Source organism: Gopherus evgoodei, chromosome 1 (assembly GCF_007399415.2).
Source record: "Gopherus evgoodei ecotype Sinaloan lineage chromosome 1, rGopEvg1_v1.p, whole genome shotgun sequence".
Lineage (NCBI taxonomy): Eukaryota > Metazoa > Chordata > Testudines > Testudinidae > Gopherus > Gopherus evgoodei.
In genome coordinates this window covers 233,975,175-233,997,144 of record NC_044322.1, presented here as the reverse complement: position 1 = coordinate 233,997,144, position 21,970 = coordinate 233,975,175, and the positions used below count along the sequence as shown (strand labels likewise).

The window sequence follows — 21,970 nt, the reverse complement described above, 5'->3', positions numbered from 1 at the left end:
TTCTTGCTTAACATGCAAGCCACAAACTGCCAGAGAGAGCAGAAAAAAAATTCTCTCTGGTTCCCTTTTAAAACCAACTGTTTCTCTCTGCTAAAAAGCCCTTAGCAGAGAAAAGAAAAATATAATATTCCTACTGGCTTCTGGATTCTGTCTATCTCCCACCCGCTGCCACTCATGTTATAACCTTAGTCCCAGATTTGGACCTTAGCGTCCAAAATATGGGGGTTAGCATGAAAACCTCCAAGCTTAATTACCAGCTTGGACCTGGTACTTGCTGCCACCACCCAAAAAATTAGAGTGTTTTGGGGCACTCTGGTCCCCCTGAAAAACCTTCCCTGGGGACCCCAAGACCCAAATCCCTTGAGTCTCACAACAAAGGGAAATAATCCTTTTTCCCTCCCCCCCTCCAGGTGCTCCTGGAGAGATACACAGACACAAGCTCTGTGAAACTACACAGAGTGACTCCCCCTCTCTGTTCCCAATCCTGGAAACAAAAAGAACTTTCCTATTCCCCCAGAGGGAATGCAAAATCAGGCTAGCCAATTCAACACACACTGATCTCCCCTGATTTCTTCCTCCCACCAATTCCCTGGTGAGTACAGACTCAATTTCCCTGAAGTAAAGAAAAACACCAACAGGTCTTAAAAGAAAGCTTTATATAAAAAAGAAAGAAACAATACATACAAATGTTCTCTCTGTATTAAGGTGACACAACACAGGGTCGATTGCTTAAAAGAATATTGAATAAACAGCCTTATTCAAAAAGAATACAAATCAAAGCACTCCAGCACTTATATTCATGCAAATACCAAAGAAAAGAAACCATATAACTTACTATCTGATCTCTTTGTCCTTACACTTAGAAACAGAAGATTAGAAAACAGAACTACTTCTCCAAAGCTCAGAGAAAGCAGGCAGCCAGAAAACAAAGACCCCAGACACAAACTTCCCTCCACCCAAAGTTGAAAAAATCCGGTTTCCTGATTGGTCCTCTGGTCAGGTGCTTTAGGTGAAAGAGACATTAACCCTTAGCTATCTGTTTATGACAAGGACACTTCTACCCTTCACCTTCCTACCCAAGGAGAGACTTTGAGCTCTTATAGGATTTCTGGGACATTGAACAGTGTCATTGCAGCAGAGACCAGAAACCCAGAAGACTGAGGAGAGAGTCACAGTGAGGCTACCAAGAGCTAGTCTAAATCCACATTTGAATCCAGACAAAGAGTCACAAGAATGATCTGACCATCCTTGGTATGGATATGTTGTAAGAACACCCTTGTTTATTTAGTGATATTGTGTTTAAGCTGGCCCCTGATTTCACTGTTTCTCCACCCATCACAGACTGTGTCTAAACTCTTCGTATGCATAGGTAAGTGCTGGGAGAGAGCAGTGTGGCTGTAAATGTTGGGGGTGAGGCAGAGTTTATGTATTGTTAATTTTGTCATTTATTATCCTAATCTCGTTTTTCATTGTTCCCTATCCTGAGTTTCCCACACATAATAAAGCCCCTGTTACTGTTTTATCACTCCAGAAATTGTGGTAGGTGTTTAATTTTATTTTTTGTGTTCTGACTGACACGCCTATGTATGAGATTGGATGATGAATATTTTCCTAAGGGACAGCCCCTCTGTGTTCTCTGCACAAAGGGGCTTTTCCTTGGGTGGAGGCACCGGATGCCCTTATAGCCAAACCCAGGACCCATATCCCTGAGGAGAAAAGGGAGAGGCTGCAGCCATGCCTCAGGATGGGGTTACAAAATGGAGGCATTGCTGGGATTCTAACTACAACAGGATTTTGATTGATAAGAAGAGTAGGGCTTGTCTACACATACGGTGCTGTAGTCCTTAATGAAGATACTACCTATACTGATGGGAGAGCTTCTCCTGTTGGCATAGATAAGGTGGTATTTTGTATCAGGTGATCTTATCACCTGACATCGGGCTTGTCTACCCTGGGAATTTAAAGCGCTGCAACTTTCTCACTCAGGGATGTGGGAAAAAAAACCCCTGAGTGCAGCAAGTTTCAGTCCTGTAAAGTGCCAGTGTAGACAGCATTGGGAGCTATTCTCCTTGTGGAGGTGGTTTGTTGCGACTACACAAGCCATGTTAAAACTGCCGCAGCAGTGCTTTAATGTTGCCAGCGAAGATGTGCCCTTAGTGGTGTCACAGCTATGTCCCAGTACGCCTCTCAGGAAGGACAGAAATTAGTATCTTCACACTCTTATTTTTTCATCTTAAATGGCGCATTCAGGATGATTGCTTACTGTCTGGTGGGCATTTTCCCAAGTACACACACAGTTGTAATTGTTACATACTCAATATTCCTAACCTCAAATACAGAAATGATACATGTATACAAATTGGATAATCACATTCAGTAAATCATAACCTTTCCAATGATATCTTATATGAGCCATCTTGCATAAAAAAAATATACCTATCTCATAGAACTGGAAGGGACCCTGAAGGGTTATTAAGTCCAGCCCCCTACCTTCACCACCAGGACCAAGTACTGATTTTTCCCCCAGATCCCTAAGTGGCCCCCCTCAAGGATTTAACTCACAACCGTGGGTTTAGCAGGCCAGTGTGCAAAGCACTGAGCTATCCCTCCCCTCAAAGAAGTAGTTTTTCACCTCAAATGGGACTTGAACCCACAAGCTCTGGTTTAGGAAGCCAGTGCCTTAAAGTATATCTTAGTTATGCCATATTCATATAATAACTATATTTCTGTGAAGAATATGGGGTGTAACGCCACAGACATGTTAACATCAGTTAAGTCTGATGCTACAGGGCGCTGATGGTTTTCAGCCTTGTCTGCTTAGGACGTCAGTCTTCAGTACTGTTCCAATTTGAAGAACACTGATGTGGATGCTCTGGCTCAGAACAGGACACACTAGATTCCTGCCTCTGGGGTAAAGGCTGTGTGACTAGCTGGGAGTCTGTCCAGAAGTTATCCCTATCATTTATGCCCATTTCACCTATCTGGACCTGACTTCTTACTGCAGCTAAGCATGTCTACTCTGAGAAAAGTCAAAAAACAGACCACAGTTTGAGACTTTATTTATGCTCTAGAAAAGGGAAAACCAGAGATGTCAGTAGTCTTCTCACCAAGATGCACCCTTTAAGATAATGGAGTAGGCTTACCCCCATAAATGGTCTGTTATGTTGCACAAGTCAATGTTCAACAGCCCGAAAGAAATAACTAGTGCTTCTGGTTAAGTTTAGGAGGATTGCCTACATTCCCTCCATGAAGAAATGGGAGAGCTGGGAGTGGACAAGACACTTGACTTAGTGAAATCCCAGTTCTGTTGGCCATGTATGGCTAATTATGTGAGAAGGCATTTCAAGGCTTGTTTTAGATGTCTACACAGGATGACATTGCCAAAGAAATCTACCCCTTTGGTTAACATCACCAGCAGTGATCTTTTATACATGGACTGTTTAAGTATGGAAAGTGATACTAAGAACAAGGAAACATACTTGTGGTAATGGATCATTTCACCTGATACATCCAGGCTTTCCCCACCAGGCACCAGAAATCCACTACTATTGCTAAGGTGTGGTGGGAAAAGTTCTTTGTACGCTATAGATTGCCTTGTAGAATCCATTCAGATCAAGGAACAGAATTCAAGAGTAGGTTTATTAAAGAACCATTGCAAATGGTGGTTGTGAGGAAATCCAGAACCACACCATATCATCACTAAGGAGACCTTCGGGTGCAGAGATTTAACAGAACATCATTAAACATGTTTGGACACATTAAGTCCTAACCAAAAACCCAAATGGAGTCAGCACATCAGCTTTCTGGTGCATGCCTATAACTGTACAAAAAAATGAGTCTACAGGATATTGTCTGTTACTTAATATTTGGAAGAGAAGCCAGACTTCTGGTTGATTTGTGCGTCACCGTGTCAGCTGATGGAATTTACTCTTAGACATGTCTTTAGTATGTCAATTGAGTAAGAGCTGTTGAAGGAGGCCTATAAACCAGCGACAGGTGCCTTAAGAAAATGCAGAGAATCAAACAAGGCCTGCTATGATTCCCAAATAAGAGATCGTGCCCTGCAACCAGGGAATCGGATCTTAATAAGGAATTTTGGACTCTCAGGAAAATATAAAATTGCAGATTGATGGAAGGCTGACACCCCTTTCATTGTACAAAAGTTTCCAGACCTACCTGTTTATAAAGTTTGGTCTGAGGATGGGAAAGAATCTATCAAGACTCTGCACAGGATCCATCTGCTATCTGTTAGACAACTTACCCCAAGCAGTAACCCTGTACCAAAAACATTTTTCAAAAGAATTCCTGTCACTAGGAGAAGAAATAATGACAAGAGAGTGTTACTGCATCATCTCCTGATATAGTGTATTCAGCTACAGATGAAGAATTAGTTGTTTCATATATTGATAGTGAGTATAGTTTCCCATGTGGGGAAATGGTTTATGAGCACATCAGCCTGATGATGTTTATAAGGGTCAAGTTTTATGATGAAACTAAAGTCCCAGTTTGAACAAAATCTCCATATCTAATCGATCTAATCCTGATACCACTATAGATTAGTTAAACCCTTTGGCAGAACTGTTCTTTCCACCACAAAATCCAGAAGATATGGCTACGGTTACAGAGGAAGAGCCCACCTGAGGAAGAAGTTGTGGACTCATACATGGATCCTGAGGTGGGAAATGCATGACCTACTGCTGCTGAAAATCCAGCTGTATCCAGATACTCTGGATGAAAGGTGAAATCTATGGTAAAGTTAACCTAGGATTCTGCTAGTGTCTCCCTCCAAAGGGCTTCCTCAGATGCTTCGTAAGTGGGTATCAGGAGTGTACTGTCCAGTATTGGGAAGACCTCTATGTTGTCCTTGGGTTTTAGTTAGACATTGTGTTTGTTTGTATTGATGTTTTATTATGTATTATTTTAAATGTTTTTAATTAAGTTCTTGATGGGGACTTTTCTGATGTAGGGGACAGTGTACTGTCTTTTGAGGGGTTGCTCCTGAAATACCACACTCAGCCTCTAAGGGACTCACCCCTGAACTACAGCAGTAATGGTGGCAGAGGCTAAAGACTCTGTTTCCAAGATTGCCTAGGGTCCAGGGCAGAAACAGAACACAGTAAGCAACACTATTGGGAACAATCATGAGCCAGGACTCAGAATAAAAGGTCTGACTTCACTTTCAGTGCACTGTGTTTGGAGTGTAGAGAGAAAAGGAGCTATTCAGCTGGGGAGGACCCTTCTACCCTCCACATTCCTACCCAAGGAGAGACTTTGAGCTCTTATGGAATTTCTGGGACATTGAACAGTGTCATTGCAGCAGAGACCAGAAACCCAAAAAACTGAGAAGAGAGTCACAGTGAGGCTACCAAGAGCCAGCCAAACTGCACTTTTGAATCCAGAGAGTCACAAGGATGATCCAACCATCCTTGGTGTGGATATTTATAAGAATACCCTTGTTTATTTAGTTTGATATTGTCTTTTAAGATGGCTACTGATTTCAGTGCTGCACCATCCATCACAGACTGCGTCTCAACTCAATATTTGCCTAGGCACGTGCTGGAAGGGAGCAGTATGGTACATATTGGCTGTAAATGTTGGATGGGAGGTAGAATTTATGTATTATTAGTTTTGTCTTTTATTATCCCAATCTGTTTTTTCCATTGTCCCCTATCCTGAATTTCCAATACCTAATAAAGCTCCTGTTAATGTTTTATCACTCTGGGAATTGATAGTTGTTTTTTTTTGGTGCTCTAACATTCCTGTGTATGAGATTGGGTGATGAATATTTTACAAGGGCCAGGCCTTCTATGTTCTCAGCACTAGGAGTTTCCTTTGGTGGAGGTACCAGGTGATAGGTGAACCCAGAACCCATATCCCTGAGGAGAAAAGAGAGAATGCTGTAGTCGTGCCTCTAGATTGAGTTACATATATATGCATTTGCTGTAGATGCATCCAGAAGAGCTATCAAACTATCCGTTCAAAGTATGACATTTGACAGTATTCAATGCCAATTACTAACATAATTTGGTATGTGTGGCTGTTATATTGGTAAGAAATAGCCACATGTTATAAGGAAGTGTTTAAAGATTGGTTTATTCCTGAATGTTTATGATAAGATACACATTTAAAACACACACTTGTATAAAATGTGTTCCCACAATACTGTGTGATTGACTCACTTCAAAAATATTCTGTGAATATACAATAATGTCAGAAGCTTAGTATAGTAAAACCCCACTTTTCTGAACAGAAGGAGGAACCTGGAATTTATTAGATAAACAGGGACTCAACTAAGGAGAATGTTTCCATGCAAAAGATGAACATACAATGAAAACACATACAATTAGAATTGAGGGAGAGCGGATCTGTTGTACATCAGTTTTGTACAGCAAACGAGTCACAGGGATAGAAAATACATTTTTTTTTCTAACAAAGGTCTATACATTTAATAATGCTTGATGTGATAAAACAAGTCCTTTCTTCTTGCCTGTACTCATTTATCTGACATTCATTACTTAGTAAAACTTAACATATTGACCAATATGCAAACAAAGTAGCAAAATATACCAGAATTCCACTATATGCACAGTCTGAATACACAACAAATTGTATAGGTCAAAGGTATTTGCTGATTCTTTTAAGAATCTTATAGTATTGTATTTAAATTGTCTGTATTAGAGAAATGTAGTTTTGAAACAGTTTTTTTGCTTGCCAAATCAAATCATTATAAATTATCCTATCTTTTCTTTCAATGTAACATTTCTCATTCTTTAGGTTATGATTCATGAAGAAGCCTTACCAGCAGTTTCTAGGCAGGGGTATACATGCCATGAACCTGCTCCCTGTCCATTTCTAGTCTTCTATTATAGTGGATTTGCTCAGCCATTTGCAGCTGGCTTGTTGTCCCAGACAACTATTAAACTGAGTCCTGACCTGCTGCCTATGAAATGTTGTAGGAACTGATGCCTAATTTAAAATACTATGGAAATTGTCTCAAAGGATTCTGAGGTAAATCTGAGGAGGACCAATAGTGAGTGGCTGTATGTTGAGAATTCCCTAATGTCACAAGTTAACTCAGAATATTTATGAGCACTGATTTGGGAAATATTAGAGGATAAATTATTATTGTTGTTATTATACTGTTCTTTAAAAATCATTCTTATTGCACATAAAAACCTGCATTACTCATATGACAAGATAAACCATTTTCTTGCCGTTTATTTTTTTGGTCTTTAGCCCTAAGTGTCGGTGGCTATACCTCTGAGCTTGCCCATACAGTACGCTATTGAAAAGATCTGGATCACTTGCTGCTGGTGTCCTACAGGTGATAAAATACCATATCCTTCTGATCTTATGAACTAGAAAAGTAATCACCTCTGCTTCATCAGATGGTTCTTCATATACAGGTTGTTTCATATCCTCATAGGCAGACATAATCACAGCTTGAAATAAATTGATCAAGACACAGATCATCACCAGCATAAAGGAGGCTAGGAAAAGACCACCCAGCAACCGGTTGGATGTAAAAGCAGTGTCCTTAAAAGCTGAAACACAATAGGAGAAGACAGTCTGAGCTGAATGAATCATATTATTATAATTCCATTCATGTTGGCCAAACACTAGGTAGCCAAAAGCCATGTATACAAAAAAGTAAACTGCCACCACAAGTGCCATAGAACAGATTCCAGGAAGAGCTGCCAGGATGGATCTTTGTGCCAGACGCACATCATAAAAGAATCTGGAATACCTGAGAGTTTTCAAAACTATGAGAAATGCCAAAAAGCCCATAATTATCCTCAAGGTCTGATCTACATGAGAAACTGTATGGAAAGGAATGAAATCATTTGGATTAAGTAAGTAAAACTTTACTATATCAGCCCCCATTTTAAATTTGATGACTTGCAGGAAAACAAAAAAGACAAACACCGACTTTAGACCAAAATTGATTAAGTTGGAAACATTTTTAATATACTTTGTCCTTTCTTGGCGTATGATGTGAATTTCATCCATGATATAAATGAGGAGAAAAGCAAGAACAGTTATAAACACAAAAATTTGTGTTCTGCTTTGCTGCTGGAAAATTGGGAGTGTGAAAGAATGTACTGACAAGCTTGTGTTTATAAGCCCAAAATGAGAAATTTCAAATATGACCGAGATGCTGCAAAATAAATGTACATCTGGGTTAAATGTAGTTAGTTCAATAATCACAGCCCATGTCTCTTCATCAAGCCAATTGCTATTTTGTAAAACATTCAGCCTTTTTGTTGAATGAGGCCGCTGTTCTGCAGGGAAGAAGTAAAAAGTGTATCCCCCTGGTCCATATGTGTATAATTCTCCATATGAGTAATACACCCACTGATTTCTGTTTGACTGGTACGTAAACCCTACATAGTTGACGATGTCACTAGTAACAGATCTGTTGGCAACCTTTGTCCAGGACCCAGCATAGTCTCCTCTCTCTTCAGGGTCACTGCCATATTTATGAAGACAATGGCTTTTACTGATCACAAATTTATTTACAAAGCTGTGAGGATGGAAACATTTTTTCTCAGTACTTTTCGCTCTTACTTGCCTCATCCTTGGCAAACCTAGGATTTTGGACCAGCTGTCAGAAAGAAAAGTTGGTTGGTGGTTATTGTGGATCAAAGACAAAAAGACATTATTCACCCACAAGTAAATGTGTTCTAGTTTATCCACGCTGGAGAGCTTAAGAGAGAATTGTTTATGAATAACTTGATTGTAGTAAAAGCTGTTGGTGTTTTCTGTGGAGTAGGCAATGTTTAATACTAGGGTTAAAAAGACAAAGTGACTGACAATGTCTTTGAGGAAGATGAAAACTTTGCTTTTAATTTTCTCTCTTTTCCTCATGATTGTGATTTCATCCTCTTCTAAGGGTTGATACTGCTTAGTGCCTCTGAGTCTGATAATTTCATAGTGCTTCTCTCTCATCTCATCTGCATCCATACTAACTTCATCCAACCTAATCTCAAGGAAATTATCCCTGGTTGACCATGGGATGTTTTCATAGTACTTTGGATAAATTGTACCCAGGGCTGAGAAAAGAATGATTTTTAGGGTTTGAAGAAGCAGCACACTCTCAAAAAATGAGGTTGCTGATGCTAAAAGCCACTCTAATGATGTTTTGTAGCCATAGGACAGACCATATAATACGATGAAAAATGATGACACCCCTGCTACAACTATGACCAATATCCAAGAGACATATACACACCACCAACAAAAAGTTATCTGTGGCCTTTTGCGAAAGAGCATGAAGGGGATGTTTAGTGGTTTTCTTTCTTTCTGAATGCTGTCATCCTTTTCTTCTGCATAATTATTACTGAAATTGGAGTTTCGCGGTTGGGTTTGTTGTGCTTTAGCCTCTGCAGTTGAAGTATCAGCTGCATTTTCCTCCTGTGCTGCAATTGCATTTGCAGCACCCTCAGAGATTGTGCAATTACTCCACATTTTTGGTGTTCTTTGCTTTCTTTTCTTATCAAAATACTGTAAACTATATGAATCATTAGCATTGGAACAGTTCTCTAGAGTATTGCTACTCACAGATTGTGTAGAAGCTTCTGTAATGTACCATTTTTGCAGGCGTTCCTTCCAGTTCCTAAGGTTTCCAGACATGAAGGGTGAACTTTCCTTTGGGTGATTCTGAGCTGCACCATGTGGACAAGGCTCCTTCTGTGAATACTTAAACAAGGCAGTTATAATCATTTGCACAGGGATGGTAACCAAAGCACTTTCAATTCCTATTATTATTGATATCAAATATCGTAAGTGTATTGAAACAACTTCTTTATTTTTGTCAGCATTAAAGAACATAATGTTAATAAGCAGGGTACACAATAGTACTGCTAAACAGCAAGATAATCTTTGGAGTCTGTTGAAGGAGCCAGTGACAACCTGAGCAAAAACAGATAACCATATGTGACTATCTACGAGGTCATTGGCAATATTTATTAAAAAATAGTCCATTTTGGCCAAAGGTACTCTTGGGTGTGTAACAACAAATGTCCTTTCTAGTAAACGATCATCCTTATCAAGAGCAAGCCATTTCCTGCAAATAAACAGCCAGAACTCTTTAGTATACATATTTTCAACTTTTACTCTACTTAAGAACCAGTCAGGAGAAGAACCTCCGTTATTGTGCCAGACCCTAAGGGAATAAATGTCTCCTAAATCATTCTTGGTAGTTAGCAGAAAAGTATCAATGCCTCCTCGAATGAATGATGGATAATTCAGGTGCCGTAAGTGATGCACATCACTGGTGCCATTTTGGCCTATGAGTTGGAGAAAAACATCTGCTGTGGTTCCAGCTCCCAAACGACTGCCTGTGTATAAAGTGACCAAGTAGCACACTTTATCAAAGGGGTCATTGTCTTGCAGGACTATAACTTTGTCCCTGCTAACTTTATCAGTCCGGTCTTTTCTCAGGGCCCAGAGAGCTAGGAGAAAATAGACTAAAAAAATGAAAAGCACTGTTAAGAGGGTCACCATGTTTTTGTGTATTTTTGCTAAAAGGGATTTTTTCAGATCCACTGGGTTGGGGACCACAAATACTTTAGAGGCCAAGAACTTGATATCGAATTTGGAGGAACTGGGTATGGTGCGGCTTGCTGTTCCCTTGGTGCGCTGCTTCACTTTGCAGATGCAATGTACCCTTTGCCAGCTGGTAAGAGGGCCAAGAACGCATGTACCTTCTTTCCACTGACTCTGCACTCCATCTAGGTCTAAGCAGACAGCATTAAAAAGGGATATGCTCACCAATCTGTTGTTTCTGGACCTTACAATAGATTGTGATTGCAAGATAATGGAAATGGTCCATTTATCTGTCCCACTGCCTGGGGCTGTGGCCCTCAGCAGTGACTGTGGGAGACAGATAACATAAGGAGCCTTAATCGCACAATCTATGTTATTTGACTTATTCCCACTTGCAACTGCAGGCTCATTGTGAGAAGCAACAAAAGAAGCTATAGGAGAGGTGTGGGTGACATTAACACCTAAGTATATAAATAACCTGAAAGAAACTTTTAATTTAGTCAAAATCTGGATAAATATATCCTTGGAGTTTCTGTCCACTTCAAAACTAAATCCTCCAGTTGTTTTTGGGAGGGTTTTATCAGGCCCTATTGTCAATTTAAAAGCTGCAGACTTCTTATCTTTTCTAGCAATAATCACTTCTGCTACTGCAGGCATGATCCCTATTATGTCACCATTCACTTTGGTTCCTGTCATTTTGAACCCAGTGACTGTTGTTACAATATCTGACGTATATGCCAACCAAGGGAAGGGGTTCTCTTCAAACTCATAAAATACAGTGGCAATCACAGCATCTATTGGCAATTCTGAATGATCCTCCTGCTTCAGTGTTGGATAAAAGCAATTCTGGCAGTCTTTTTTGGCGGAGAAAGTATTTGTGACATCCCACTTTTCATCTTTCTGTAAATTAATGTTCCAGCTTTTGGCCTCCATTACAGTTTCATTTTCTCCAGGGACTTTGCCTTGTAAGACTATTTCTGCTAAAGTCTCCATGACAGAGAAGGTTTGTTTAACTGCATGCACATTGACATTGCTGAGATCTAAAAGAGAAGCTTTCAGGACATTGGACAGGCCTGTTAGTATACCAGTGCTCAGAAGCTCTGTTTGTTCAGACCCAAGGCTTTTATCCCTGAATCTTTTTAGTGCTTCACTCACTTCTTTCAGTTTTTGAATGGCAAGCTGTTGTGATGCTCTATTTACTTCAGTGACTTCCTGTGTTAATTCAGAAATACAAGCAACTACTTGATTTACTTCCATTACGTTGGTAGTAGGAATACTCAAAGACTGATTAAGAAGGCTTTCTCTAAATTCAGCCTTAGACACCTGGATAGTTGGTGCAGTTTTAATATCATTTAAAATTGAGGCAACCATATAAACCAAATAGCCTACATTTAAATAATCTCCAATTTGAAGCAAAGATGTCATTGGTGCATTTGATCCACTGGTTAAAGCAAGCAGTTCATTGAGCATAATATCTGGTGGTCTACTTTTGGCTGGATCCTGCACTGTTGTGTGTAAAGCTACTTGGGAAAATGCCCCAAGGGAATCATACACTTGAACATAGATTGTCAAAGTATACTTCTTAGATGGTACACCAATGGGGAGAAAAGATGGAGGAGTTTTAGGCTGATAGCCAAAATACACTATTGTCCCTAAAGTATTCTCCTCTAAAGAAGTTATTCTACTGCTTTTCAATAAATCTGAGGCTGCTATTACTTTGTACGTAAGAGGTAAATTTTTATCTGAAAATCCACTACACTGAACAATAAATTTTGTCAGGAATGCAACACCCCTGGTTGGATTGACAGTACACTTTCCAATCCTAGGTGGAGAATTTACATAAAATGAGTACCTGTAGGTTGATGACGTACCACCCCAAGTGGTTATTTTTAGGAGAAGAGAGTATGACTGGTCTGCAATATTCATAAAAGTCAAAGCATGTATAGACAGGTATGCACTAGACTTCCCTGTTGAAGTTTTGGAAGCCCAATCAAATTTTACTTCAGTGAAACTTCCTGAAAAAAGTGACCAGTGATAGACTGGTCGACTAGTCATTCTACAGTTTAGGCATTTTCCAGACAATGTAAATCTATCTGTTGGAATTACAATTTTACCACAATTTTCAATGCATGTAACATTCAGAACAGGTGGAGATCCAGGCCGCACGCTTATGGTTTGGTCAGCATAACTCTTTCTGTTATCCTTTTGAATGACCAAACGAAAATGGTACACAGTATTTCCTTGAAGGGTTTCTGGCAAAATAGTCTGAGTAGGACCAGAAAACTTTATCCATTTCAAATCTACCTGGTTTGGATGACAGGTCCCATTTGTACTCACTGTCATGTTTGCATAATCTGATACACGTTTTGTACAGTACCACATAAATGTGAGCCCCTCTAATCGGTCCAATGAATCAGGATCAGAGGAAGTAGATCCATCCAGAGTCCAATGATCAGAAAAACCCACTGTCCGGAAAGTGCCTCCAGCAATGACTGCCACCAGGTCACTCTTCTCAATCTGAACAAAAACCGTATCTGAGCCTTCCACAACACTCTCAGATGCAGTTATTTTAACAGAGAAATTAAACAGATACAAGCCATAATCTAAACTAAAGCTGGGAATTTGTAAAATAAGCATGTGTCTTCTCCAGATGAGGGGTGGATTTAAAGGTTTTGTCCAGTCTGGAATAGTTGTGACATTCTGAACACCATAGATTTTCCAGATTGCTTCAGTACGTACAAGATCTGTGCAGTTTACTTGCAACTTGGCATACAGGATAAGTTGTAACCCTTTTTTAGTACGTATGATGGGGTAAACAAGATCAGGCTTCTGGATTCTCAAACGCTCTATGAAACAAGGTTTTTTCTGACAAGATACCAGTGACTCCATGACCTTTGAAGCATAAGTGTTGACTGTGACTTTTAAAACAGCAGGTGTAAGTCCACTTCTGGTACAATTCACTTTTGCCACAAACCCTGTGTACAGGGCAGGATTAAAAGGTAAAACAGAGCGACGGACAAAGTGGGCTGCATTTCTGACATGATCATCATAAGTATAAGTATTGTTCTGGATGAGGTACTCTTTTCTTGATCCAAACAACTGCAGGTTGAAGGTCCACTCACACTGCAGCATTGGATGTTGCACAGGAATAAACCACACAATGTAGATCAAACTCTGCAAAAAAGAAGGACCACTGTTGAAAATGTGGACTTCTATATCTCTGTCCACTAGAGACCTGAACAGGGCTCCTTTCCGGTTCAGATACAAGTGCATGTTGAACTTGTACCATTGCAACTTCACAAACTCAATAGTGAGCAAGAAGGAAAGGCTCTGCTGCTGGAAGAATATATAATGGGATTTGACACCGTCATCAGGGGCACTGGCATTGTTTGCTTGGGTGGTGTAATAAAGTCCATGGTTGCGGCTAAAAATATAAGTGCCAGACTTGGTCTTCTGGGGATTAAGGGTGAGGTAGGTGGGAGTTTCACTGTTCATTGTCAGGCCCAGTGTAGCATTGGAGAAACTCAGCTCCCCTGCTAGATCCCCAAACCACTCTCCATCAATATGGAAGTAAATGCTGGCCAGCGCCATTTCACTAGCCTGCCGGGGCATGGAGTCAGCACAGAAGTTGCTCCGCAAAGCATAAGGATTATAGGAGGCTGACCAGCCCTCCGTCCCCTGCATGTCCAGCAGCCTATATGCCAGTGTCCTGGGGCCAAGGGGCTGTAGGCTCCAAGAGAGGCTGAGGGGCTGGTAAGGAAGGCTAAACAACTTAGAGTGGGCACTGAGGACATGCAGCAGAGCTGGCTCCACCCTCAGGGTGAGGCTAAGGCTGATCCGAGGCCCCTGCTCCATGCTGATTGAGGCAATGTAGAGACCACGGCGGGTATAGTGCACGGTCAGGCGGTAGCTGTAGTAGGAGGCACAGACCTGGTGCAATTCAGCTCTTGGGTAGGCAGCGGGTGAGAGCAGCTTGTGGTGCTGGTTGCTAGGAATGAGGAGTGCAGCAGGGCTGCCCCCGCGGCTGCTGAAGCGGTAGCGCCAGCGTGAGCTCTTGAGGCGTGCACACCAGCCCAGCTGCACGGGCTGCCACTCAAGGATGGGGGGTTCCGGTGGCCAAAGCAGGAAGAGCCGCACATCCTGCCCAGACACCTCGATGCTCAGGTTGCGGTGCAGACACGTAGGCACGGCACACGAGGCCGATGCACATTGTACCGTGATGTGGCTTGAGGCCCAGGGTGGAGCAGGGCCGCCCCCAGCCAGGCCTGGCCCCAGCACTGCCCTGCCTGACCAGCGAGACGTGTCCTGCACCCAGACTGAGTCCCGGTACCAGCGGCAGCGCGGTGGGGGTGGCAGTTGTGTCTCTCCCTCCTGGGCTCCTGACACTGCTCCGGGGGCCCGCGTATAACGCAGCTCGATGGGACCATCCCACAGGCACGAGGCCCAGACCTCATTGTCCTGGCGCCGATAGACACGCCCGTGCGGGTCCGAGCAGGTGACCAGCAGTGGCGGGAGCTGGAAGCGCGGGGCGGCCGCAGCAGCCCGGCCCGGGGGGCCGCAGCAGCCCAGGAGCGACAGGAGGAGGCTGGGGAGGAGCAGCGGCGGCATGGTGGTGGTGGCGGGGCCAAGGGGAGATCCCTGGCCCGGGAACGGACATCTCCCAACGGCTCCAACTGCCACCGTGCAGCCGCTGCGCAGCCTGGAATCCCCGCGCCCCGGCACTGCCGGGATCCCCCGGGCCGGCCTGTCCCCGCCCCCCGCGTTTTATGTGGCGCCCAAATTCCTCCCTTCCCCGATCTGAGGCGCCGGGCCGGGCTCTCCCACAGCCGGCTGGCGCTGCGGCGCCCTGGTCCAAAGAGGCCGCTATCCGCTCAGCGGAGACCGGGTCGCCCCGCCCCGCCCGGCTAGGTGTCTCTCTGCGGGAGGCGGGCCGGGCCCAGCCCCGCCCCGCAGCACAAGGGCAGAGAAGGGGCCGGGAAGATGGTGCCGCTCAGAGACTGCAAGGTGAGGGGGGAGCAGCGCCGCCGGCCCCCGCGCGCTGCGATGGGCTGGGGGGTGTCTCTCCTCCCAGGGGCAGTTCGTGGGGCAGGTTTGTGGGGCCCCCGCTCCCCACCACAGCCTGCCCCCGGCCGCACCCGCAGTAACATGGAGCTGGACGGGACCTGGAGCGGCGGCTCGGTCCGGTTCCAGGCGCGGGCAGTGCCCAGTAAACCTCGAGCCTCCCGAGGGGCGATTGTCCCGCCTGATCTTACAGAGCATGAATGCGAGCGGCCGTTTGCTTTCCGCAGACACAGGGGTTTTGTGGTGGTGACTTTCCCCTAGGAGTCAGGCTCCCAGACCTTGTGGACAAAGTAAGGTGTCCATGTACAGCTGGTGTCCAAGATGCAAGGTTCGGAGGGAAAAGTCTCAGCTGAATTTTTTCCAAGTGGGATTGGGCCATTTCAGCTTGATCTCCCCCTTCTCCAGCTTCACAACTCCTCTCTGACAATGGGTTCATCAGGAACCTATGTATTGACATCCAGGGACACAACAATGTCTGTCTAGTCTAGTGTCCTTTATCAGAGAGTGCTGATATCAGGATTGATGACACTAGTGACTCCTAGAAGCCACAGATGATATTCTAATTGAGGAGTCAGGCTCCTGGCTCCCAGCCTGCCTTCTGCAAGTACTTCACCACTCCGTGCCTCGGGCTCCCTGGCTTAAAGTGGGGGATAACATACGGTACATCTGTCTCACAGGGCTGCTAGACACACCAGGGGCTGAAGTAGTATCTTTCAGTGGACTGACATCTCGTGGTGTCCAGCTACATCAGGGGTGGACAAACTACAGCCCGCTGGCTGGATCCGGCCCCTGAGCTCCTGCTGGAGAGCGTGGCCTGGGGCTTGCCCTGCTCTGGTGCTCCAGCTGGGCTGCAGGATCTGGGGCTGCTCCACGGAGACCCCACAAACTGTGGCATGGCCCCACTCTGGCTCCTGTGTTTTCCAATGGCCCTAGCTGTTGCTCCAATGGGAACTGCAGGGATGGTGCCTGTAGATGGGGCAGCGTGCAGAGTCGCCTGGCCGCGCTTCCATGTAGGAGCCAGAAAAGGGGCATGCTGCTGCTTATGGGAGTCGCTTGAGGTAAGCGCTGCTCGGAGCCTGCACCCCTGAGTCTCTTCCCATGCCCCAACCCCCTGCCCCAGCCCTAATCCCCCTCCCACCCTCTGAACCCCTCAGCCCTAGCCCAGAGCATCCTCCTGCACGCCAAACGGCTCATCCCCAGTCCCACCCCAGAGCCTGCACCCCCAACCAGAGCTCTCACCCCCTCCTGCACCCCAACCCCAGTTTTATGAGCATTCATAGCCCACCATACAATTTCTATTCCCAGATGTGGTCCTCGATCTAAAAAATTTGCCCACCCTGAGCTACATAGAGCTCTTCTTCAGCTCTCTGTAGCTCAAAAGCTTGTATGTTTCACGAGTAGAAGTTGGTCCAATAAATGATATTACCTCAGCCACCTTGTCTGGCTAATATTCCGGGGCCAACATGGCTACAACAGTGCAAAGAATCACAGGGATGCTGTATTGCTACCTGTGTGTGTGAAATGTTTTGAGACATTTGGGTGAAAAAATTTATGTGTGTCCTGTCCAGCTGGGGTGGGGGTGGAGGGAAATGTGAATGATCAAGCACAATATCTAAAATGGGAAATGGGGGAGAGTGAAACAGGCTGAAGTTTTCAGCATATAGTGGAAAGCTGGAAAGGGAGAAGAGGCTCAGACCCCCTTCCCCTATTTGCGCTATTGCTCCATGCAAAGTTTATAGCTGGCAGTACAACTTGTAGCAGTTCTACTAGTCTCTGCTTCTCCCCATAAGCACTGTCCACACCATCCTGCTTTCTAAAAAGCTTCCTGCCATTGTTAACACAGAAACAGCTCTCCCAGTGTTAACAATGATGGAAGCACTAGTGCAGACAAAGCCTAAAGAGATCTACATAACAGGATAGATATAATGCTGTCTGCCAAGGGTACCTTTTCTACTCCTATGTTCCAATGCTTGGTACCGCCTGTGGAGTTAGAGTGACCAGATATCCTGATTTTATAGGGACAGTCCTGATTTTTGGGCCTTTTTTTTTTATATAAGCTCCTATTACCTCCCACCCCCTGTCCCCATTTTTCAAATTTGCTGTCTGGTCACCCTATGTGGAGTTAGCATCAGAAGCACTGGAATATTTTTCAGAAACAAGGCTAGTGCAGGCAGAGTCTTACTATCAATATGTATACAGAGTTATACAGCCTACCTACCTCTTTTCCTTTCTTTGTTGCTGGTGTTTTTTTTTTTTTGCCATATTTCTGTACATAGTACAAATACTAAACAAAAGCTGTAAATGTGGATTCCAGTATAGTCTTTGTAGACCTGTAATTTGAATGCTCAATTTACTTAAATTACTTGCATGCAATCTTTAATCCAATCACATTGAGGAAACCTTGACATTGTTAATTAAAATACATGTCCCTGCCAATTGCTTCAAATTTCCACACTTGACTTCATGGTTAGAATCAGAAAATATTTTAGACTGTAAAATGAGGCTAGGTAAAAAAACTGCAAAATATATAAGGAATATTCTTCCATTAGCAGGAAAATCTATTAAATGGCTCCATCTGTAATTTCTGTGTAATGGAAGAAAAACTGAGTTTGACTGTAGTTATTTGTGTTGCTCAGGGGTCGGCAACTTTTCAGAAGTGCTGTGCCGGATCTTCATTTATTCATTCTAATTTAAGATTTTGCGTGCCAGTAATACATTTTAACCTTTTTAGAAGGCCTCTTTATGTAAGTCTATAACATATAACTAAACTATTGTTGTAGCTAAAGTAAATAAGGTTTCAAAATGTTTAAGAAGCTTCGTTTAAAATTAAATTAAAATGCAGAGCCCCCCGGACTGGTGGCCAGGACCCAGGCAGAGTGAGTGCCACTGAAAATCAGCTCATGTGCCAACTTCGGCACCCGTGCCAGAGGTTGCCTACCCCTGGTTTAGCTCTTAAGTGTGCCTAGCATTATACAATGAATAATATGTGTTAACTTGAATCTCTGCCCATAGAAGCTTGTAGTCTTAATAGTGATACCAGTATAGAAAGAGAGAGTGGGAAGTGGTCTGTGTATTTAGAGAGCTTTTTGGATATAAAGTTTAAAAATATTGTTTAGGTGGCAAAGTCAAGCACTTGAAAGTTAGGAAATGAGATTTAAGGTTTCCCATCCAACCTTCATTCCATCTCTTTGTGCATCCATTCTGTGGAAAAGAAATATTATGTAATTAAAGACTGTATGTATATGCACAGGGGAGCAGAATTAAGGTTGCATGGGCAATGTGATGGCAAATTAGGAGTTGTTATTAGATTTCTCATTTGACTATTGGGATTGTTTTAGGAATACCCCTGAGGACATTCATGACCAGTTCACCACAGGCAACCACCCTATTGTGTAAAACATACATCACCTCATCCATCCAGCTAATAAAAGGTCTTATTTTAATCTTCCTGCTTATGTATCACCCTGGTGGATCTGAAACCTCTGTTATCACAATGAGATGTTTGCCATGGAGTTTATAGAATGAGGCTTTTATATAATCTGTGTGTAAAATTGTGCACAGCATAATTCTTTCAGTGTTTATGTGTTATATTTTAGCCTTATCAAATGTCCATACTAGTCCTATAAATTAATCCTTAGGTCAAATATTTTGCTGGCATAACACAGTTGATTTCCTTGGATTTATGCCAGCAGATAGTTTCACTACAGTGTCACTAGTAGTATTGGTTTGATAGGAAGCAAAGCAAGGATTTATTTTGCCATGTAACCATTCTGAAAGGGGTATATCTGAAGAGATGGGACTAGTATACAATTGAAGGTTAAAGAGAGACTGATCCTAAAATTACAAAACCCATAGCATATCTGGATCTTCAGTATTATTGTGCAATTTGCCTTGTCTTTCTTCCACCACTACCATTCCGTCCTTTCTATCCCCATTAAGAGGATTCCTCAAATATAATTTCAGTTGAATGAAAGCCTCACATTGCTTCTCAGATTGTCTTGTAAACATTTTTAAGGAGATGAAACGAAATTGCCGGTAACCTTCTTTCAATTCTTACACCTCAGCTTACATGATAGGATAATGAGTCTTGTGGATAAGGGAGAAGCGGTGGATGTGGTATACCTAGACTTTAGTAAGGCATTTGATATGGTCTCACATGATATTCTTATCGATAAAATAGGCAAATACAATTTAGATGGGGCTACTATAAGATGGGTGCATAACTGGCTGGATAACCGTACTCAGAGAGTAGTTATTAATGGTTCCCAATCCTGCTGGAAAGGTACAACAAGTGGGGTTCTACAAGAGGTTGTTTTGGGGCCGTCTCTGTTCAATTTCTTCATCAACGACTTAGATATTGGCATGGAAAGTATGCTTATTACGTTTGCAGATGATACCAAACTGGGAGGAATTGCAGCTGCTTTGGAGGACAGTGTCATAATTCAATTTGTCCAGATCATTTTGGAGAAATGGTCTGAGGTAAACAGGATGAAGTTTAACAAAGACAAATGCAAAGTGCTCCACATAGGAAGGAAAAATCAGTTTCACACATACAAAATGGGAAGAGACTGTCTAGGAAGGAATACAGCAGAAAGGGATCTAGGGGTTATAGTGGACTACAAGCTAAATATTAGTCAACAGTGTGATGCTGTTGCAAAAAAAGCAAACGTGATTCTGGGATGCATTAACAGGTGTGTTGTGAGCAAGACATGAGAAATCATTCTTCCGCTCTACTCTGCGATGTTTAGGCCTCAACTGGAGTATTGTGTCCAGTTCTGGGCACTGCATTTCAAGAAAGATATGGAGAAATTTGAGAGGGTCCAGAGAAGAGCAACAAGAATGATTAAAGGTCTTGAGAACATGACCTATGAAGGAAGGCTGAAAGAATTGGGTTTGTTTAGTTTGGAAAAGAGAAGACTGAGTTGGGACATGATAGCAGTTTTCAGGTATCTAAAAGGATGTCATTAGGAGGATGGAAAAAACTTGTTCACCTTAGCCTCTAATGATACAACAAGAAGCAATGGGCTTAAACTGCAGCAACGGAGGTTTAGGTTGGACATTAGGAAAAAGTTCCTAACTTTCAGAGTGGTTAAACACTGGAATAAATTGCCTAGGGAGGTTGTGGAATCTCCATCTCTGGAGATATTTAAAAGTAGGTTAGATAAATGTCTATTAGGGATGGTCTAGACAGTATTTGGTTCTGCCATGAGGGCAGGGGACTGGACTTGATGACCTCTCGAGGTCCCTTCCAGTCCTAGAACCTATGAATCTATGACATCTGAAAAATCTGTATTCAGTAAACAGTCTCACATCTTGTTTAAAGAGGTAAGGTGGGTGAGGTGATATGTTTTATTGTACCATCTTCTGTTGGTGAGAGAGACAAGCTTTTGAACTACGCAGAGCTCTTCTTCAGTCTGGAAAATGTGCTAATATCCTGGGACCAACACAGCTATGACAGCACTGCATACTCACATCTTGTTTTTTATATAGGCTTGGCAGGATACTGGACTTGTCCTATCCACCACTAGTAATGAGGCCTGCAAAATGTTTGATGCTACACTGACTCAGGTATGGAAGTGTTTTGATAAAACATGCATTGAAGGGACTGACAAGCATAAAATAGTCTTTGTGGCAGTTGATTTTTGAATTGTTTACCCTTTTTATTAATTAAGTGGAGAGAGTCAAGTTAAACAATGTGTTTTTAAGAAACAGATTCCCTCATTTATTGATGACATTTTCGATAATTATATCTGAAAAAATTTAGTCTCACTGTTCCCATTTATCTTGCTACTTTTGAGTTCACTCAATTGGGACAATGAAAACCAACTTAATTTATCCTAATTTCTAGTCAATTTCACTCTTTATTATAGTATGTCACATGGACCAATGATAAGAGTCTAGGAGGCATTGAAGGATCTCTCTCCAAGTTACTAGCAGCAGATCCAACTTTTAGTAAGTATATCTTTTTAATGGTTATCACTGAGGTTGAACATACAGTACAGTAATTTTATATGGTTAATTTATTTCATATTACTCCTGGTGGAATTCTGTGCCAAAAATGCAAAATTCTACATATTTTATTTGTTAAAATAATACAGTATAATCACGCCAGTTTCACTTATTTTGGTAATTTATTTAAACTACCATACAGAAAAAAAATCACTGTTCAGCATTGAAAGTTAAGTTACAAATACTTGGTAACCAGTACCCTGCATTCCAGTTATAATCCTAGATTTTCATTTAAATTACATTACTTTTAATTTGGTGTTTGGTGTTCTGTAAAGTAGAATGTCGCTTTAAACTGCTCAGACTTTCACACATGAAAGTCATACAGTTTTGCTAATCATTATCCTGCATTTTT

The 21,970-nt window shown here is 42.5% G+C and overlaps 2 protein-coding genes across 4 annotated transcripts in view; one reads left to right on the top strand and one right to left on the bottom strand.

The window, feature by feature from the left end:
- Nucleotides 1-6,198: 6,198 nt before the first annotated feature.
- PKDREJ (polycystin family receptor for egg jelly) lies at nt 6,199-15,180 on the bottom strand. The gene has a single exon (XM_030539386.1). It carries the CDS (start codon nt 15,154-15,156, stop codon nt 7,186-7,188), a length of 7,971 nt encoding a protein of 2,656 aa, XP_030395246.1. The 5' UTR covers nt 15,157-15,180; the 3' UTR covers nt 6,199-7,185.
- A 298-nt stretch (nt 15,181-15,478) lies between these two features.
- LOC115637848 (tetratricopeptide repeat protein 38-like) overlaps nt 15,479-21,970 on the top strand; it is a 40,896-nt gene continuing 34,404 nt past the window's right edge. For all 3 annotated transcript variants that reach the window (XM_030539455.1, XM_030539466.1, XM_030539460.1), the window contains exons 1-3: nt 15,479-15,552; nt 21,100-21,177; nt 21,480-21,561. In XM_030539455.1, the coding sequence (XP_030395315.1) occupies nt 15,529-15,552; nt 21,100-21,177; nt 21,480-21,561 (184 nt within the window). In that variant the 5' untranslated portion in view covers nt 15,479-15,528. The remainder of the gene's footprint in view (nt 15,553-21,099; nt 21,178-21,479; nt 21,562-21,970) is intronic.

Excerpts from the sequence above, each read along its gene's own strand:
- PKDREJ (XM_030539386.1), bottom strand. The coding sequence starts at position 15,156 with ATGCCGCCGCTGCTCCTCCCCAGCCTCCTCCTGTCGCTCCTGGGCTGC.